The sequence below is a fragment of the Genypterus blacodes genome, unplaced genomic scaffold (assembly GCF_046128005.1).
Source record: "Genypterus blacodes isolate CSIRO-AG114 ecotype Tasmania unplaced genomic scaffold, CSIRO-AGI_Gbla_v1 ptg000022l_1, whole genome shotgun sequence".
NCBI classification, from domain to species: Eukaryota; Metazoa; Chordata; class Actinopteri; order Ophidiiformes; family Ophidiidae; genus Genypterus; species Genypterus blacodes.
Genome location: NW_027466835.1, coordinates 2,988,205 through 3,008,583, shown reverse-complemented (window position 1 = coordinate 3,008,583; position 20,379 = coordinate 2,988,205). Strand labels below are relative to the sequence as shown.

At 41.0% G+C, this 20,379-nt stretch overlaps 2 protein-coding genes across 4 annotated transcripts; both read right to left on the bottom strand.

Annotated features, from left to right (window-relative positions):
• Positions 1–1,504: 1,504 nt before the first annotated feature.
• On the bottom strand, positions 1,505–14,685 carry LOC142992537 (endoplasmic reticulum membrane sensor NFE2L1-like). Of its 2 annotated transcripts, none has more exons than XM_076143006.1 (8): positions 14,462–14,685; positions 12,061–12,861; positions 11,785–11,973; positions 8,979–9,158; positions 6,670–6,828; positions 6,166–6,304; positions 5,082–5,780; positions 1,505–4,332 (listed from the first exon to the last, which is right to left on the bottom strand). In XM_076143006.1, the coding sequence occupies exons 2-8, from the start codon at positions 12,340–12,342 to the stop codon at positions 3,341–3,343; spliced, it is 2,640 nt and encodes an 879-aa protein (XP_075999121.1). In that variant the 5' UTR covers positions 12,343–12,861; positions 14,462–14,685; the 3' UTR covers positions 1,505–3,340. The 2 variants fall into 2 exon arrangements, with proteins under 2 accessions (XP_075999121.1, XP_075999122.1); XM_076143007.1 differs by lacking the exon at positions 14,462–14,685 and adding an exon at positions 14,084–14,135.
• A 985-nt stretch (positions 14,686–15,670) lies between these two features.
• praf2 (PRA1 domain family, member 2) lies at positions 15,671–18,885 on the bottom strand. 2 transcript variants are annotated; one of them, XR_012961054.1, is made up of 4 exons: positions 18,683–18,885; positions 17,697–17,914; positions 16,128–17,206; positions 15,671–16,097 (listed from the first exon to the last, which is right to left on the bottom strand). XR_012961054.1 is itself a non-coding variant. In XM_076143016.1 (3 exons), exons 1-3 carry the CDS (start codon positions 18,859–18,861, stop codon positions 17,067–17,069), a joined length of 537 nt encoding a protein of 178 aa, XP_075999131.1. In that variant the 5' UTR covers positions 18,862–18,885; the 3' UTR covers positions 15,671–17,066. The 2 variants fall into 2 exon arrangements, 1 of the variants encoding a protein (XP_075999131.1); XM_076143016.1 differs by having other exon boundaries at positions 15,671–17,206.
• Between the last annotated feature and the right edge of the window lie 1,494 nt (positions 18,886–20,379).

Genomic DNA, 20,379 nt, shown 5'->3' with positions numbered 1-20,379 from the left:
TTTTGAAAATGAAAAGAGGCTGGTTGTGTCCTTGCCAAAGACGCTGTTGGCGTGTACACCGCTAACGGCTCCAATAAAATCAAAGTTTGGCTGGTTATAATTGTTACAAAATAAGATGACAGATGTTTGCTTTTGGTTTGTTTTTTTTATTCACCATCCATTTATCTCCAGTGGAATTCCTTTTTCCGATTTGTTCCATACAGTCATTTCAAACATGAGCTGACATTTGACTTGATTATTATTTTAATTTTTTTGTGAAACATTATTTTAGACATTTAATAGCAGTTTGTGGACGCAAATGGATCAGACGAAATCAACATTAAAACCTTGGTTTAGATTTTCAGCGCCTCTGTTTACTAAATCGATTCATTGCCACGACCCAGTATAGAAAATATGTTAAGTTATCAGTTAAATATTTTCTTAACCTGATAGATTCTAACTGAAGTTAACCAATAACACCCCTAATCAATATGAATGATGATTAATCACTTCTATGACCCAATTGATATATAAGACATTTACATTAACAGTGCATTGCCATTTAAGAAGACATGTTTGTTGGTGATTCAGTTGTGACAGCACCAAGTAAGACATTGTCTTGACTACCTCGTCCACATGTACCTCCATTCCTGCCTTAATTTCTTTCTTTTTTGGCCTTCTGATCTGACATCATTCTTCTCAAAGATTAACTGATGCATACATATTACCAACAGTAATCATATATGAACAAATTACTTTGTATTGATCTAGGATCTGGGAGCCTTTTCTACATGTATACATTTATAAAAGGAAATCAAGATCCTTGAATATGGCTCCCATGCTGTTTAATAAAAAAGGCCTCTGAACTGTGCTTAAAAGTGACCATCTTTTTTTCATGTATTTCCATTAATGTAGTATAACATTTCTGAATAAATGACTGATTTCGTGATTCACTGTGGATTAATTCCTAGTCGGAAGCTCGTTGCAACTGTATTTAGTTTTTACGCAAGTCTAGACAATTGAAATAACTGAGTTGAATTGTTATTTTTGGATATGATATTCCTGAAGATTGTTTTAGAACTTCAGATGTTGTGGACAGTCCTCATTATCTCTTCACTGTGCACACCAGTATAACCCAGACTGCTGGAATATGTTTGGATAAGTTCATCAATGACAACAAGAGATTTAATTATACTTGTACCCGTGTCTGCTAGTTAGCTTTTCTAACTTGTCTCTGAAACTCTTATGTAGTTAGCAAATTTGCTTGTCGTCCTGTTGCATGTTTGTTTTTCCCCTTGCAAAGTCACTGTAATGGCTGATCTACTTTTAGACAATAAAGTTAGTTTTTGTTTTCATAACCATTTGTACCTCTGCGTCTCAATCCAGCCATTTTATTCTAACTACTATTTTATATTAAATCTTTCAACCTCTTGTTCACTGTAAATTAAGATAGTTTGCATTTTGTGAACTGACAAAACCTGAAGAAAGATTTGTGATGAATGTGGATCTTCTGAATCGAAACGAATGACAGCATTTTTTTATTATTATTATTTATTCCAAAATACAAGAGGTCCCTTGTCATTGAATACGAGCAAGCACTGGATCTATACTATCACAAATGCACACAAAAACAACACAAGTGTGAATCTGTGTCCACAGGTTGTGAACATCCATGCAAACTGTTACAGCAAAACTGATCAGGCAAGTTAAAGTCCCATCTGAATAAGATGGCATTAAGTTAATAAAAATTCTAAGAAAAACATTGCACTGTGATTGAAGGGACATAAAAGCAGCGTAGGTGTGTACACACACTAACAGATATTCACAGATTCACTCAAACATGTTCATGTGCTTTCAGGTTTTGACTATGGTTTGGAAATCTCTTTATGGATTCACTGGATACATAACTGACCTGAATCATTATGTATCTGGACACTTTTCTCTTTCAACCTTAATGCCTTTACAGCCATGTTTTTGCATTTAATTAACCAATTCAACTATACTACATATAGTTCAAATGGTTTTACAGGGACAACAATTCAGCCAGTGAAGTGAGTGTTGTGTGCTTCTAAATGAATTGACTGCTTCACAAATTCTGAAAGATGGAGACAGGTGATGATGCTCTTCTGCAGGTTTCTGGTCGACATGGCAGACATAATAAAAAATACACTGTAATACTTATACACTACTTATAAAACCTATATTCATACAGTTATCTTCAAAAGAAGTTTGATAACTCACTCTGTCGTATTTGTTTTTCAGTGATTTGTCTTAACAGTAGGCCTGTTTTAATTTATGCAATGTTGAAAAAAAGGACTGAAAACTACAATTTACAAAATTCTTAAGTAAATGAAAAATCTTTTTGTGTTTTGTGCTTGGGTGTTTAATTACATTGAAATCTTTTGCTTTCCAGACACATCAATGTACTCAAAACAGCTGATCTGATTCAAGTGAAGGTAAAAGGCAGGTTGTACCACTGCAAAACAATATACAAGGTCCATTTACAGGGAAACAAACAGTCATATTTCATCTGTAAGTCCCTGAAGGTGAGTCCTACAGTCAAACAGTACAATGAGTTCGGATAAAAGGTCCTGTTACAGGTTCTTCAATCCTAAATCCTGCTGAAGTGATCTTAGAAGAGCTGCTCCACTGTTCCCAGTCCCAGGGGCTGCTGCTCTATGGCTGGCCCTGATATCCAACCAACCACAGCCTCAAGTTCTTTTCCTGTGGTGAACCGAGGTCTTCACCAGTCCAGTTGCTTCCTTGGAACTGAGATATGATTATTTTCAGTCTAACCAGGTCATGTTCCTTGCTATTGCCTGAGGTTTCAGGTCTGTGTGTCAGTAGGTCTTGGACTGGTGGGGCTGTATCAAGTCGACCACATTATGGATTATCTTCATTTTACGTAACAGAGATGAAGACAACAGAGATGATCTAGCAATTTAGAGCAGCAGTGGTAGTTGATCCTCACTTGTTTTAACTCCCCCTCTAATAGCAGTTTAGCTTCACCTCAGCATTAGTAGTTAGCAGTGTTCAGCTGAGGTTTAATTCAAGTAATCTTTCCAGTGTACAAATTGCACAGTGCACAGTGAAGAATGGAGTTGCCACATCATCGTATGATATGATCATCACCTCCACCCTGAGAGAACGTCTTTTCCAACTCATTTTGTATCCATCCATCCCTCAGATCAAACAACTTCTGCTGCCAGGTTGGTTTATCTGGGCGTGATGTTTGACCCCTTTTCATAGAGCTGTCCGTCATCCACTATCATATCACTGCTTTTTTGTATTTTTGATGCCAGCTAAGGAATCTTTTTCACTCGTTACTCTGTTTCGATGATTGAGCTGTTCTGTCCACCTCTCACTTCTTCTTATCCCTTTGTTTCTTGCTCATTCTGTCGCCTGTTGGTGGCAGTGTTTCCCTTTGTTGGCGTGAGGCCACAGTGACATTGCCGTTTGGCCCAAAATTAAGTATATGCTCTGTGGCATCCAGTGGCCTCCCCTCCTGATCCCTGAGACTGGAAAAGACCTGCTGGTAGAGCATGTCCAGCTGACGCTTTATCTCCTGCAAAGTCCTCAGGGATTTCTGTTTCTCCCTTAGCAAGCGTGAACGATGGCATCTCAACCCTGAGACCTCCATCTGGAGTCCTGACAGGACATCCATCTTTCTCTGCCTGCAGTTCTGTGCAGCAATCTTGTTCTTACCTCTGCGGCGTATGTCCCTGATGAGGGTGAGCTGCTCCTCATTGAGGCAGTGGCTAGTTAGGAGCTCATTGAACTCCTCCACCGGCAGATTGACGATCAGCTCAGTGGAGAAAGGGATCTTCATGGCCCGTGCCCGACGTTCATCTCGGCCCCACATTTTAGTCTCCGTGATGTGTTTAGAAGAGTAGGGGTGGGCGTTGTGATATCGTGATGAGGATTTTGAGTGTTTGGTGGGCAACTTAGCCAGGGATGAGGCGGAAGCAGATGGCGAAGGAGGCTGGTTGTATGTGTGGTCATGATCAATGTGCTCCAGCCAGGGAAAACCGTTTAAAAGCTTCTGATCTTGATAGCCAGAAAAAAGGAGTTCCTGCACATCTTTGGAGTAGCTTCCCCCTGCTGCCCCCATCTCTTCCTCCACATCTTGTTCCTCTTGCTTTATCGTCAACTCCACTTCCATAATTGAATCCAACAACCCTTCCTCAGCATCATCTTCTTCAGAGAAGGGACTCCCAACAGCTGAGACAGAGGAAGAAGATGAGGAGGAGGAAGAAGAGTAAGAGGAGGCCTCTGAGGCACAAGGAGAGGCAGGGCTGTGGGTGAAATTCAAAGAAAGACCAGAGTCAGAATCCTCATCTTCGTCCTCGAGATCTAAGAAGAAGGAATAAAGAAGGGTCAGTCTGCAGGTTGATTAGCGACAGTATATTGTGTTGACATTTTTCATCATACAAGATTCAAACATGTAGGGCTTCTTAACCGTCATAAATCCAGTGGTGACAAAACAAAGGCCTGCAGGCAGAGCAATGGTTTTGGCATCAAACACCCTTGAGTCTAGCCTCTGCGCTGAAAGAGAGCAGATAAAACAGCCGAGACTGGGCTGAGGTTTTTCTTTTGTTCAGTTAGGTTTCAGTGCATTCTCAGTTTTTTCTTCAAATTTTTGTGTTCTTAAGTTTCCAAGTCTTCCTTTAATTCCTCTTTTACGTCTTCTAGCACTTTTACAATTTAAGCAATGACGAAAACCAGTGCCCCTGACACAGAGGGATAGGGACACACAAGGGAAGTGCTTGAAAACCTAGCAGATTGATAAGTGGGCTTGTGCAACAAACATTTTCGCATTACTGACTGGAACTTGAAGACAATGGCAGTTTCTGGGAGGTGGACAGATGTTTTTCGTGAGCTGGGGAGCAGAACAGCCTCAGCTCAGTATCGTCTGCCACCCAGGGGTATATGTTACGTTACGTTAGCTGTTAACTGAGTGCGTCTTACATGAGCAGCAAACTATTTTGATAAAAAGGCACTGATCTTGAACTTCACTAATACTACGACATGCGTCCATTAATGGCGTGCAGCATTGTGAGCTGCATTGTTACCGATCGTGACTTCTTTATTTAATTATTCACCTTGATGCTGGCTCCCGGGGTAACCCAGCTGCTCTGCGTCAGCCATTCTGGAGCCGGAGTGGTCACTATGTCTGTCCTCCACACTGGTTATATTGTGGCTGAATGCTCCAGTTCCCTGTTGGGTTCTTTCACGGTTAAAGTAGCCCTCCTCCTCCAGCCTGGCAGTCATCTCAGGACTGAAGCCTTCCTCCAAGGCAAGATCCAACAAGCTCATCTCCTCCAAGATGACGGACTCCAAAATGTCACTAAGTGGGTTGCGGAGATCACCTTCTTCCTCATCTTCCTCCTGCTCAACCCAAAATGCACTCGAGGGGGATGCTGAGAGGTCATGAGTCATGACGTTGGACTCCAGAGAAGGGCTGGAGCTGGGCGACGCAAGGTCACAAGGACGAAAGTCAACACGAAAGCTATCGCAGTTGTCAGGGTAGCACAGGCTACTGTCTATGTTATCTGGAGGATCTTGTGTTAGCAGATTCATGGTGAATGAACTTGTGTTGGTGTCTGCATTCATGCTGAAGTCACTGGAGGGATCGTGGGAAAGGAGATCAATATTGTCTGGAGGACTGTGCAAGGGATTCATATTGATGTTTTCCATCGCATCACTTGAGACTGAGCCATTTCCTCCATCTAACTCTGCACTGGGAGTGAGGGACAGCATAGGCGCCTCAGCATCCGAACGGTGTGGGGACCTCAACAAAACTAGGAGGAAAGAGCAAATGATTGGAATTATTTGTGTTGCATTGATGGTACAGGTAGTCACAGGTTCAACATTTTGGCATGGAGGAGGGCGATGGAAACAATACCTGAACCTAACAAGACCTTGACCACAAAGGGATCTAACCTGAGGGTAAATCTACCTGATCTCAAACAGCAACATAGATTGACAAGCAGCTTTTATTTGAACCTTTTCCTCACATTAGCAAACAGGGCCTCACTTTTCTCTCTATCTCACCTCAAAAACTAATTTCTCTAGTGGTGATTATAGTGCAATATTACATCATTTGTGCTGATAAGGCTGTCGAAGGAGAAAGTGTATATTGAGTGACATTGATCTTTAGGAAGAGGTTGGAAAGGTATGGCATACCATGATGCAGATGATCATCCAATAGAACCACATCCTGACCAGCTTCATGCATATTGTTGCTGCTATACAGATCTTCAGAGCAGGCGTCCTGAAGTCTTCCAGCATTTTCAGATGATGTCGTCGGGGCAATGCTGGTATACTGGAGAGAAAAGAATATTGATCTCTAATTTCACTAATTATATCATCATATTGTATAATTTAAATCAATAACCTTATTTTGTCTCATCTAGTCTCACATCGTCTCTCATCTTGGATTGTCTTGTTTCATTTGTGTCTTTAATCTGATTTCATTTAGGCTCACTGCATCTTGTCTTGTGTCATCTCATATTTTTGCATCATATTCATTTTCTAAACCTAAATATAAATGTATATATAAATATGTCACCTTGTCCACATACGTTCCTTAGCCCTGCATACTATCTCAACTCTTCTCATCTCAGCTGTCTGATCTCATTTCTCATTTTCTGTTGTAGTTTACTTTGGTTTCATCTTATTCCAAGTCACCTCGGGTGCCATGAGTGCCATCAAATCCTGCCATTGGAGCTCCAGGTCCAAAGACGGGTTGTCTGTGGAGATGTCATGGGACAGATGGAGCTCCCTGTCTGTGGGCTGCTGCTCCAGGTCTCCCCTTCTACCCCCATCATCCAGAACACCATCACATATCTGAGAGTCAAGACAGCAGAGAAAAACTTTGAGTCTACTCAAATAAGGGCGAGAAGAGAAGCGAAGAGAAGCGAAGAGAAGAGAAGAGAAGAGAAGAGAAGAGAAGAGAAGAGAAGAGAAGAGAAGAGAAGAGAAGAGAAGAGAAGAGAAGAGAAGAGAAGAAAAGAAAAGAAAAGAAAAGAAAAGAAAAGAAAAGAAAAGAAAAGAGAGGAGGCTGTACCTCTGGTTCTACTGTGAAGTCAAAGGTATCTTCTAACAGTCTCAAACATTCATGGAAGGAAAAAGAGGTCTGGAAATAGAAAGAAGGAAAAGCAGGGGTTAGGTAAAAGAAGACAAGGAGCATGTGTCACTGCACACAGATGGAGAAGGAACACACACTGGAAACAGAGGTTTAACGCCTGGTAGTGCCAACACCAACACTGAGGACAGCATGAATCAGAGAGTGGAGGAAATTTGAAAAAAATACAAATATTTACATTGTTTTCCCTTCTTTGGTTTTACCTTGGCTTGTTGAGATTTCCATCATTATTCAATGTATCCATGACTTTTTCAATATTTTGTAGGCCTGGAAAACATTAAACTCTAATGACTTTAAGATGATTGAAAGGATCTGGGAATCCCTACATCTAGAAGTAACAGCTGCGAACAGCACATGTCCTTGAAGAAACACATGGCTGTCTACATCATCTCCAAGACATCAGGGAAGTGACCAGTTAGTGCTGGAGCTGCCTTGCCATGTTTCCAATCCCATGTGAACATAAGGAGTTACTATGTCTCTAGCCATGTTGTACAACCTGACCCACTAAAGTCCCATCAGTCACACCCACAACGCCAGAGGAGCGAAGACTTCTTAAAATACATGAACAGTTCTCTTCTTCTCCTCTGTGGAGGTTTCTTGGGTTTCATTCTAAGGAGTGACTGCCTTGTCCTTTGATCGTCTCCTGATTCTGTCTCAAATCAGGAGCTTCTCACCACTATCCTGCAACACTGTATTGGAAATGTTTTATCTGGGTAGAAGGTGAATTTTGCATTTCAGCTTCTTTCAAGCTCGGCTCTTGAAACACAGGGGGGCAAAGTGTGTAACCAGAGATTAAACTGTACCTCACCTCTGAGGTAACTGTCTACAGTGTATAGCTCTGAGGTGTTGGCAGCAGTCCCACGTCTCAAGAGGAAGCATCCAGCTCCAATTCCAAGCATGAAATATACTGATCTTTGCAAGCACACATACGCTGACACGTTCATATGTGTGCCAGAGAGATATCACTGACACGGTCTTTCGTGGAAGCAATTTTGGATCTCACTGGATAAAGCTAGAGTTGATCATGATCATCGTTCATTATGTGAATTCAGATGCCCCAGAGCTGGACTTCCGTTAAGTCTAATTATTTGCTAATTTATAAATATATTCAAATATATCTTATTTTCAATATTTCTCATTGTGGATGTGTAAAACTGCATAGAATCACATGCCTGTGAATACCTGAACAATAGGCTCCAACTATTCCAAACCATACTAGTGACCTGGAATCACTTTCCATGGTACTTTAGTATTATCTAACTCTGTGATTACAATGATACTTAGGTCAAGTTTATTTATAGACATCAATAAAGAGCCTGTCTGTGCAGGATTTGAGACATCTTTCCAGGCCATATTGCTAGCTGACTTACTGTCCTCGGGAAGGGAGGCTATTCAATATCCTGAGGGCTACAATGGAAAAGCACAGCCACCGCTAGTCTTTAGCCTACTCTAAGAGTGGCAAGGATGGCGAGACCCTGATCAGATGAACTAAGTGCCCTAATGAGTCAATAGTAAAGAAAGAGTGGAGCAAAGGGCGAGGAGGAGGAGTTAACATGTTCCCAGAACGAGCCAAACAGCTTTCAATTCCTTTGTTAAGTCCAGGCAACATTGGAATACATCAATGTAACACCAGACAGCAAGTGTGGTGTCAACGGACTTCATCATAAATTACATCCCCAATCATTCCTCCATAATGCATCCATCTGTCCCACCCATTTAACAGAACAGAAGCCAAACTCAATCTTAAATTGGCCTGACTAAACAGTAACATTTAAAAAAAATTGTGAAATGGGTGCTAATTTTGCATTTATTTCCTGCAAATGTTTGTTATTCTTCCTATAGAGTGTCTTACCTGAGCTGCTTCACTCTGAGTCAGCTCATTGCTGATGCAATCCTGAGAAACTGGTCTTTCATGGCCCTCTCTCCTCCTGTCACACCTGTAGATCCTTGCCACCTCCTCCTCTTCCTCGTCCCCCTCATGTCCTGTCTCATCCAGAGCCACATTGTGATAGTGCATAGGGTGTGTTCCTTCCTGGTTCCAGACCAAATGGATGATAATGACATCATGTCAGAGATATGTTGATGAGATAAAAAATTAAACATTCTTGTAGAAATGCACAATATGTTTTAAATGCTCTGTGCACCAAAATCAAAACCTAAACCTAGTTAAACTGTGAAGTCTGGCATGATAGACTGTAGCTGCCTTGCTGCCTTAGGGCCTAAACAGTTTACAGTCACAGAGGGTAAAACTAATTAAAGAATGGATGAAGACATTTCAGAGAATGTCCAGTCATCATCATTAAATCTGTACAAATGGTGAGTGAAATGATTCAGATTCATCCACAGCATGATGTCGAGTTAAAAAGTATGTCACGTATGCACTAGGACAGAGCTTGAAGCCTGGTCCATACATGTCCCAACTAGCTGTTGAGGGTCTTTGAGTTTGTCTGTGAACCCTCAGTCAGGTCAGGAAAAGGTTAAAGTTATTCTGAGCTTGGCTGTCGGTCTCTGGGTAGATCAGCAGGCTTAACATAACGTTCATATAGGCTGCTGGTATAGAGGTCACCACTACAGAAGCCTTCAGTTGAGAGGCGATACTTAAAAATGGTTTGCAGACGGTGTCTCCAAGTCAAAAGCCTTACAAGCCCATGTGCGGTTTATTAGTGAGTGATGTTAAAGTGTAAAGTTGTTTTTTTCGATTATTGGAAGTTGAATCTCAAGTCAGCAATATTTGGACTCTGGAAGTTCAAGTTGAGTCTAAGTCATGCAAATGAAGTCCACAGCCCTGCTTATAGGTCCCATTGAGTCTGGAGAGTCAAGTTGTATAATGACCAGTATCAAAGGGCTTCTCTGATCCACATTACACATCCATGTAAAGTAGGGATTTAAAGCTTATATTTATAGTGTTGTCCACATGGTATTCAGATCAATGATGACTCAGAGTGAATCTAGGGGGGGGGGGGGGGGGGGGCAGCATTAGTCACATTGGTCATATTTGTTATTCTCAGTCAGGACAGTCCTTTGCTTAGTACAGCACTACCAAAGCAAAACTATAAAAACACAACTTAGGACCAATGTGCAAAGTGCAATGTGCTCCTTCAGAAGTGTGTTGATGAAGAAAACAGGGAGATTGCGAAAGTGAAAGATGTATGTGTGTGAGGACGCAACAGGTCAGATCAGGTTTCAAAACAAGCCAGCTGGTCACAAGGCCAGCATGGTAATAGTGTTTTGTACAAGTGTTTATGTGATACACACACACACACTCACAGTTTGTCCAGACATGTCCAGACTGAACATGTACACACTGGTCATGTTGACAAGTATTAGGCTATTTATATTTGGTATAATCTGATTGTTAGCACCAGCTTCTGAGCAGTGTGTGTGTGTGTGTGTGTGTGTGTGTGTTATAGATGGCTGATGGTGGTTTTAACTGTGTAAATCTACACAACGTGATAGACGTTGGTAGTTTGTTATGATGGATGAATCATTTTCACCTCACACCTCATAACAGCTAAGCAACCTCGGCACACAGCCCAAAGTTGCTCCTTCAGCACTTTTACACATCTTCAGGTTACTTCAGGTTCAGTTTCTACATGGCTGCATGTTAAGAGAAATCTCTGACAGTACACAAATCTTAATAATTAAGGCAGCCAACCACATTTCTTCAGCACTATCAAAAGAGCAGCGATGGTTCAGCGCAGAACACTTCTGGGCAACCACATCTGCTGATCATTAGCTGTTGTTAACTTACTTAAACAAATCAATTCCAATGACTATTAGTTAACCAACAGATATTGTATACTTCAATGCAACATCTGCCACAGGATCAGATACTGATCCATACTTTTGGGGCAGAATTGGATCCAGGTGCTGGTGATGGTATTTAAAAATTGAATTAGGGTAATTTGTATTCCAGGCAATTACCCTGTATGTAATATATGTATATAATATGAACAATGATTAATGCTGACACTTGCATTCAGACTTTGCAAAAGGGCATGTATGTAGATGTATCAGTGGAAATCAGATTTAAAGCATTCCATACATTGGACCAATGTTAAATGAAAGTGTGCAAGCTTTACTCCAAAGATGATGACTCATCAAGTCAAGTCAGGCAGTGTCATGTTGTTGTCTTGCCTGTGGTCAGCCAGTTGCTTGGTCACCCCATGACAAACAGCCTATATGTATGCTATGTTAAGCCTCCTGATCTACAAACACACGTTTAACCCCTGGACACACAGTTTGCTCTGTATGTTACAACAGTGCGTTTACAATGACAACAGTGTTACTCTTACGGTCAATTTGCATCAATTGCAAGTCAAACATATGGTGTATTTTCTTCCAGGGATAATTTGGGTCTATTCTCACATAGGCAACACCCATTTATACACCAAGTATATTTTCGGATATTTTAAAAGTTTCCCAAAAATAGCTTTTCTCTGATTTGCTACAACTTGAGGGCAAATTGGAGTGGACGGGGCTCAAAATACGAAAGGCTATATCTCATGAATACATGAGTGTATTGTAACAAAATTTTCTGCACATTTGCCTTCACTTGTTATGCAAGCAACATGTTTAAATTAAAACAATCTGATTAACCTACAGGAAAGGGCTTTAGGTGACTGACTTGACAATAGATAAAACAGCTATAAATCCACCTCTTTAACATCCTCCTCTTCATCCTCCATTGTACCAAGTACAGCTGAGGGTTCCATAGGCTGGTCACTGTGGTCTCTGTCTACCCCAGTAGCAGCTCTCTGAAGTGATGAGGGCTGGTCAGGGTGTCCCCCTGGGAGAGAATCTGGCTCCCAGTGAACAAGCCACGTCTCCTGCGCTGTATTAGGGACCTACGAGAAAAGCATTGAAAGTGTGTTTTCATACCTGTAACTAGGACTTTGCACAGGAATATGGAGATAAATAATTGATTTTCCTACCTGCAGTCTGTCTAAAGAGTGGACCCAGCCCAGCAGTCTCCGGGCTGTAAAAAACCCATCTAGGTCCACATTCTTTGGGTGCAGAGTGTGACCATTTTCCTGGTGGTTGCGGAGATTGTAGAACTCTGTTTGGGTCAGCGCTGAGGTTGAACCTAATAACATCTCGTGCCAGGTGGGGGGTAGGTAAGGGTCTAGTCCCACGTCGACCCTAATTCCACTCAGGCTGAGCAAAATAGCCATCTGGATAAGGCCCTCTGTAAAGTATTTCTTTAAGTACCGCATGGTTGTGGATATGTGAAAAGATTGGCGAGGATGTCAGCAAATCGGTCTGGTAGTAAGAGCGACTTGGGGGTTGGCCAATTCCACACCCACCAAGGTGATTGTTTTTCCCACTGTAGTGCCCTTGAGCAAGGTGTGGGGAGATCTTTTAATGTGATGTGTTACAATGTCCCCCACAAATGTCAAAAAACTAAGATAATAAGAGAAAGTCCTACACATATAAAATTTCCACTAAGGAATAAAAAAAAAAGGTTGGCTGTTCAGATCTTCAGAGTATCTAATATAAACCTGCAAGAAGGTTGATTCTTTCAGATGAAGAATGTGACAATGTATTGATAAACGAGGCACTATACAACCCAACTGCTCAATATCCAAGAAGAGAAGATGCTATTTTCTTGAAATGACTCTTTTGTCAGGTGGACGGAGCCTAAGGCCCTTAAACGATGATGGAAATCTGAAGGCAGTCCTCAGCAGGAGCTCATCCAAAACAATGTGATCTTCGAGTCCACAAAAGCGTCTTTCCTATGAGTAAACAAGAAGGGATATACTGTAAGTACTTATGTACATTCATACAGAAATTACAGAATTAGATAAATACCATACATATAAAAGGGAAATATTGTATTTTTTAGGCACAATAATTCAAATGATAAGCGATTACTCTGCAGATTAACTGTCTGCTTGTGGATTCCCTGGATGCAAAATCAAGGCTTAAGAGCAAAAACAAATGTGTGTGCCATCATGTGCTGTCAGCATTTTCTTTCTTTTCACAGGATTTTTTTTTCCTTCCATCTTCAGTTTTGACATAAAAAATGCTGGTAACAAACTTTTTCAAACAGAAATGAGTGCAGAAGTCGATTAAAACATAGGAAATTGATGCTTCAACATATAACATACATGATTCAACATACAAATCTGAATTATTAAAAAAGGTCTTATCAGTCATTGCTGACCTGCTGGAAGCAGTAGAGACATGTGATGGTTGGGTAGAGATAAAGGGACAGCATGGCTGTCCTGCTGTTACACCACTGTCTGTGACTTTGACCTGCTTCTACAAAGGGTTTGGTAATCACCTGCCAAATCTGCAGTGCTGGGTTACTCACAACAGCTACATGATGTCACTGCCACAGCTTCCCTTCTCAAAGATCTGTCCCTATCTCTCTCTCTCTCTCTCTCTCTCTCTCTCTCTCTCTCTCTCTCTCCCCCCCCCCCCCCCCCCCCCCCCCCCCTGTTGTGGTATAGATCCACATGACATACTTTGCAAGATTGACATGGTCTGAGCAATTGCGTAATTGTTGACTTCAACTCGACTTGTGGACTCACTTTTCACTTTGAGAGACTTGATAATTTCCCCAACCCAAAAGTTGAAAAATATACAATTGTGTTTTTATAGCCATATATATGTGTGCATCCAATTATACAGTATACTTTATAGTTTATCTGGAAAAGTATAAAATACAAAATTTAAAAAGGGTCGAAAATTTGAAATCAACTTTACAACTTTTTAAATAAACATAAAGCCAGCTATTTTAGAATAGTATACAGAAAAACGGAGCGCTACTTGCGACTCTGCGTTTGTTGTCAAGTAAAGTCAATTCGTATAAACCACAAGCCTTTCAAAATAAAACATATCCGTTGCAAAAGAGCCCAGAAATGAAAGCGTAACAAAAACAAGTAATACATTTGTCTATTCGCAACAAATCTAAAGTTTCTTCAAGTTGAAGCAAAGCCAGAAAAGTCGTACCATAGTCGCAATATGCGGAAAGCGATAGACCAGCCGTTTCTATCTACGCCTATAATATACTGGCTGACATTATAACTTATTGCTTATCACCCATGTATGACAGAAAACTCTGGAAAAGTCACGCAACTACTATTTTGATGTGTGAAAGAAAATTCCAGAAAATATCCACGGGTGAACACAAACACACAATCACATACAGTATATGGTTTGAGAATCACAAGTAGCCTTCTTATGATCCCATATATTTCACAATGTTACACAAAAAAAGACCAAGACCAAAATGAACTAGACAGCAGGGAGAAGAAACACAACAGACAACATGTATAATGTACAAAGTCACAGATAAATTATTGCGGGGTTTCCTATCATTTCACTTACCGAAGGCTTTGTGTTGAATGTCTGTTAGTGCGTTGCAGTGTGACAGCCAGTGCCAGTTACTGTTTGGACCTCAAGTGAAGTCTGGGGCTTTCTAAAGCTGTGTCTCCTCATGACGTATCCCCAACTCCTCCCTGGAAAAACAGTGTGCATGTGGGAGTGTTTTATGGAGAGTTTTGTCCGTCCGTCCGTCCGCGCGCGTGTGCGTGTGCTTGTGTGTGTGTGTGTGTGTGTGTGATAGGGAGACAAAGAGCACCACCTGTTGTCAAGTAAATAAACACTGCAATATGCCGAGTGTCCCATCAAGATCCGATATTTACATTTATTTCAACCTACATATTAAAACAATTTATGGATTTTTTTTTTAATTGTCCTTTAGTTGTTGTTGTTGTGGAGCAGTTCATGCAATGTATAACTTTGGCCCTTTTACGGTTCAAGGTTCGAGCTCCCTTTATTGTCTACTGTGACAGAAAATTGTCTTGGATCGTAGAGACAGACAAACGTACAGCAAGTCTGTTTGGGGCCCTCTAGCGTTGTGTTATTGCCATTTGTTTACGTTTCAGTTGCTGTGGCAAAACTCAAAACAAGTCAATAGTGCATTTTTTTATTTATTTTTTATTTTATTTTTTTAGTTAACATCACGGAGCTCATGTTCTGTAGAAGGGATATAAAAAGGGCAATTCCCCATCGACTTTGAGTCTCATAACATCACTTTCATCATGTTCATTCTTGTTTTAGTGCCAAGCAGGCCTTTTTTACGGAGGCCGGCCTCTGACCTCTGGTTGTGTCCCACAGAGCCAGACAGCACTATTTGTCTGCTGTCAAACATCCAGCTGTGAGGAGGAAGAGAAATATGGAAAGTATGTATTTTCCCAAGTGTTTCTCAGAGATACCAGGAGTCCAAAGCTGTGCCAGTGTTGGGGCAGGAAGTCCAGGAACACAGATTCAGGGTGAGTTGAGCTGGTGCAAACAGAAACCAGAATGCTACAAGTTCCATGGGTGAGCAACCCTCCAAAATACAGGTAATTTTTCTATTTTAGTTGACGTTTAGCAAGGGATACGTTTTGATAAGTTATGTGTGCAAGTAGATCAAGATACAATCTGAGAAAAGTTACAGAGAATGAGTTATAGAGAAGCTGGCAGAGACAGAGGAGAAGCTGAGCTCATACATTCTATGGTCTAACAGTTTTTGCTGGAAAAAGACAATGAATATATCAGACAGAGCACAGATTTTATTTAAAAATCTCTTTTAAATACATCTTACTACGAGCACATGGGGAAAACAAAGTCTCTGTCATGGTGAATGCAAATTGAAACTTATAAATGAAAGGCAACGCTGAATATCCAAATCATGTTCAAATTAACCTCAATGTACAACGTCATGAAAGAACTACCTTGTAGCCGTTAACTTGATAAGTTACAGAGAAGATGCAAAAAGATTTCAAACATGGTAACCAATAACAAGTCACTTCTTTCTGTACATATTTCACTGTTTCTCCTGTGTTTTGTAACACAGCAATAAACCAAGTCACCAATGGCAAAACACAATGATACAGTGAGCAGCATCCATTCAACCGTCAATCCTTCCAGGCTTTTACTATAAAACAATATGCTTGACATAGTGGGAAAACACTTTGAACTAAATGTTCATAATGGACATACAGGTCACTCACACACACACAGCAGTTCAGGTGCAAAATGCATCAGCTAAAGCAGTTCATGGAATGGAAGAAAAAGGAAGGAAACCCAATTCATTCTTAATACAGCCTGCACAGCTCTCCATACACACTCATACATTTATGCAAACAAAGAAATACACAGTCACTCACAATGGAAAGATTTCATACACAAACTAAATTTGCCGCACCTCGACACGGCCCAAGCCAATAGATTTCCACCACTGCTGGAATAGTCAGGTAAAGCTTTGCTAAATTATTTGCTGTTCTAATTTATCCTTCATTTATACTAGAGTTGTGTTTTATACACAGAACACACAAATGACTTCTATTTCATTATTCTCCTAACTATGGTAGAAGATCTCATCTTAAGAAGTCGGTTAATTGTTGTGACACTCAATTTTGATACAATAAACTAATTCAATCATGATCAAAATCTTTTTGTTGAACAAGACACACTCATTCAACCTTGGCAGCCAAAAGAAAGTGCTGGTAAAAATGGTTATTACAGCGCCACCATCTGGCAGACTGGTACTTTATACATTGAATTCTTCCCTGCATCACTTTCAACCTGCCAACCACGATCCCTTGAAATCCCTCAACAACCTTTTGAGATATCCCGCTTGGCAAAGGCAATAAGATAGCAACACAACTTTACTACTGCAGTTACACTCTCTCTCTCTCACTCTCATTCTTAAGTTGACGAGAAAATTCTTCAAACAAGTCGATATGAATTAGAAACAGGTTAAAATAAATATGAATTTGCAAAAAAAAAAAAAGCCTTTGGTGTCTTTCCTGGTAAAATAAAGACACACATCCTTCATTCCTCTTTACTTCTCATATCACTTATTTTTCTGGTCGGTTCTGTTTGACATCCATCCTACCTCAGTCCTGACACATTCGTCCCCACCTCCTCCTCCTCTTCCATCTCTCTAGGAGCCAGCCTCCTGTTCCTGTCCCATGGCCTCTAACAGGAGTCCCATGGGCGTTCTCTTAAGGCCGATGCTCTCCAGCTTGTTCTCCAGTTTGTTCTTCAGACTCCGCAGCCTCACTGATGCATGGACGAAAACCACTGAAGGACACACACAAGCAGGGACAATGAGACAAAGCAAATGAAGGGAGAACATGTGATCAAATAGACCCACACTGCTTAATCATTGAATTCATGTGTTTGATTCATTCTCATTGCCACAGGTGTATACAAATCAAGTACCTCGCCATGAAGTCTGCCTTTACAAACATTTGTGAGAGAATAGGTAACCCTAACCCTAAAGAGCTCACTGAATTCGAGCATGGTACTGTAGTAGGATGCCACCATTGCAACAAGTCAGTTCATGAAATTTCTTCCCACCTAGATGTTCAATGGTCAACTGGAAGTGGTATTATTGCAAAGTGGAAGTGTTTAGGGAACCATAGTTACTCAGCCACAAAGCGGCAGACCACATACAGTTACAGAGCAGCATCTGGCTGAGGCTCATAGTGCTTAAGGCAAGTGCATGTGGAGGTGTGTGTGTGTGTGTGTGTGTGTGTGAATGTTTGTGTCTACGTGTGCTATATCTTACTCAGTATAGGAAAGGCGATCCCAAACAGGAAGACAGCCACCCCTCCCAGAACAGACAAGAGAAGGTAACTGCCTATTAGGATGCCCAACAGTGAGACTGATGGGTGGTTTCTACGGAAACGGCGAATTGGAGCTTGGTTCTCAGCAGCCCATACAAAGCCAAGGAAGAATAAGGTGACCACCGTCGCTCCGACAAACAATTGGAAGGGCTGGAAATACCTGGAAGAGACAAACATTTTAAAACATATAAGACAGAAGGTTTCAATTCAGTTTCTTAAAAGAACGCCACATAGTGTGGCATTAATGTAACATCCTTAACCTCGCAAACCTTTCACAGTACAATTCAGTGCAGGATCAGTGATTCCCCTTGAGTTTTATCTTTGTACATGTCACATGCTGACTCTTCATTAAATCCCATGTTACATCTCATGTTAATCAGAAACTCTAAATTGCCCTTTGGTGTGAATAAGAGTGTGACTGAGTCGTCTGTGTGTGTGTGTTGGCCCCTATCCTGTGTGAACCCTGACTCTGGCACAGTGACTGCTAGGATAGACTCCAGCATCCATGAAAGGAAAAGCGGTTATAGAGGATAAACGAAGGAAAAAAACATTCAACATATCTGTAAATACATTCTGATTAGCATGAATGTGTTTATTTTGAGACAGCATAGGTCTGAATTTCGACTTGTCAACATGTGATTACACAATAAAGGCAGATGAACAGAGAGACACCTATGAGCCACAGAGCTGAGCTGGACCCTGTTTATACTGAGGTTCAGAAACCTTGGAGCAGAATCTCACAAATCGTGACATGCCAGGAAGAAATAATGACATTCCAAAGGTGTAGCTTGAGACAAAGCTATCTAACAAGACCTTCATCTCTAGACCCATGAACCAGCAATAACGGGACAAGAGGAGGGAGAGGAGGTCAACTTCACTGGCGGGGGCGGGGGCATGTGTGTAAGACAGAGACAATAATGCAACGTACCCAACTAAGAGCAGAAATCCCGCCACGGTCACGTAGTAATTGGTCTGGTAGTATAATAGGTTGTTTATGATGCGGTTGTTCCAGCGGTCCAGGTCGCGGACATCGGGCACAGCAAAGCGAGCAGAGCCCCGCAGAAAGTCATCCAGGCTGCGGATGGGTGGCGGCCGCACGTCTGCCATCTTTCAAAACGCTATCAAACTGTTTTTCCCATCATGCAACGGGACGGAGAAAGCGGAAAGACGTTGAGTGGGCGTGGCTTGGATGTGAGGAAATGCGCGTTCCCGGGACACCGAGAGCGCGCTTTCAATCTCCGTAAAGCAGAGGCTGCAAATAGCCTCAAGAAGACACGAAGAGAGCTACACTGTACTCCATTTATGTCACCACATTGACATCATATTCCTTTAGTATGTTTTTTATTTACTTTACTTTATGACTTGAAACCAACACCAAGTGTCTCCTCCCAAAATTAGTGCTAGAGCATTAAAAGAAATTGTGATGCTTTCATTTTCAAGTTTTCATTTACTTCTTTATAGATAAATAACATAATTTAATTGAAAAGCACACAAAAAATGAAAACAAAACCCATAAATGTGTATTGAAAACAAGTCTAAGTCGTGCAACTGATACCACTGTTAAATAGTTTGGAGGAAGGCAATAAGATAGCAACTAATCAGCAAACAGGTGTCGTTAAAGAAAGACCATGATGGAGCGCAGAGAACCACAGTTTAAAATGTTATGTTCAAGTGCATCATTCTCCCTGTAAACGTGGTGGGATATTAGGTTGTATGATTGTTAGGTGTTGCTTTTGGAACACAGTGGACTACATATATACTCCTCGCCTCACCTGAAAATGTTTCATTAGAATTAAAAATTATGCAACAGCCAATCACTGGCCCATGTGTCACCAATATTACTGTAATAACTGTAGAAATTCTCTGTCCAACTTGACCCTTGTGCAGACGATGTATGTCCATCAGTAATTAAAGCTGATACTGCACATTTTTCAAATACAGTAACTCACACATGCATGGAGGTGATGTTGAACATATGTTGGCTTGCTTGGAGTGTGTATGAAGCAAACACTGTGTATATATCTATATCTATATCATCCCGGGACCTGGATGTTTATTTGTATGTATTTTTCCCCTTGCTATTTGGTATTGGTGTGACCTAATAAGTATAAAACAAAAGTGAAAAATGTGATCATATGTGCACTACATATGAGCACAAAAAGTATAACGCATTTCTTCCTGTCTGTTATGTTTTCTAGCAACCCAAAGTATTATTTATACCACTAGGGGGGCAATGAAAAATGTCCAGACATGAGGACAACAGGTTTAAGTTAAGCATAATGATGTTTAAGGTCTAGGGAAGGAAACATGTAATGTCCACATATGAGGACACAGGGTCTCATGGGGATAACTATATCTTTATAGATATATATCCATATCTATATCTATATCTATATCTATATCTATATCTATATCTATATCTATATCTATGTATTTGCCTATGTCTTTGCCTTTTTATTTTACTTTGGATCATAAGCATATATATGGTCCATATCACAGCGTGTGTGACGTGCACATATATACTGTGTGTATACGTCTATGCGCGCTCTGCATAGGCTCAGTGCTCATGTAGAGCTGGTTGGCTGCTGCAGGAGCGGGAGCGCGCCCGGGCGGCTCCGGAAAAAA

What these genes read in the sequence shown, in the direction of transcription:
- LOC142992537 (XM_076143006.1), bottom strand. Translation starts at nt 12,342, where the DNA reads ATGCGGTACTTAAAGAAATACTTTACAGAGGGCCTTATCCAGATGGCT. An exon ending in AAGAGGAGGATGTTAAAGAG is followed by an intron (nt 9,159 to 11,784) that starts GTGGATTTATAG and finishes GTCTGGAACCAG; the next exon opens with GAAGGAACACACCCTATGCA. An exon ending in CCCCGGGAGCCAGCATCAAG is followed by an intron (nt 4,333 to 5,081) that starts GTGAATAATTAA and finishes CCTTCTTCTTAG; the next exon opens with ATCTCGAGGACGAAGATGAG.
- praf2 (XM_076143016.1), bottom strand. Translation starts at nt 18,861, where the DNA reads ATGGCAGACGTGCGGCCGCCACCCATCCGCAGCCTGGATGACTTTCTG. An exon ending in GGATTTCTGCTCTTAGTTGG is followed by an intron (nt 17,915 to 18,682) that starts GTACGTTGCATT and finishes TGTCTCTTCCAG; the next exon opens with GTATTTCCAGCCCTTCCAAT. An exon ending in GATCGCCTTTCCTATACTGA is followed by an intron (nt 17,207 to 17,696) that starts GTAAGATATAGC and finishes TGTGTCCTTCAG; the next exon opens with TGGTTTTCGTCCATGCATCA.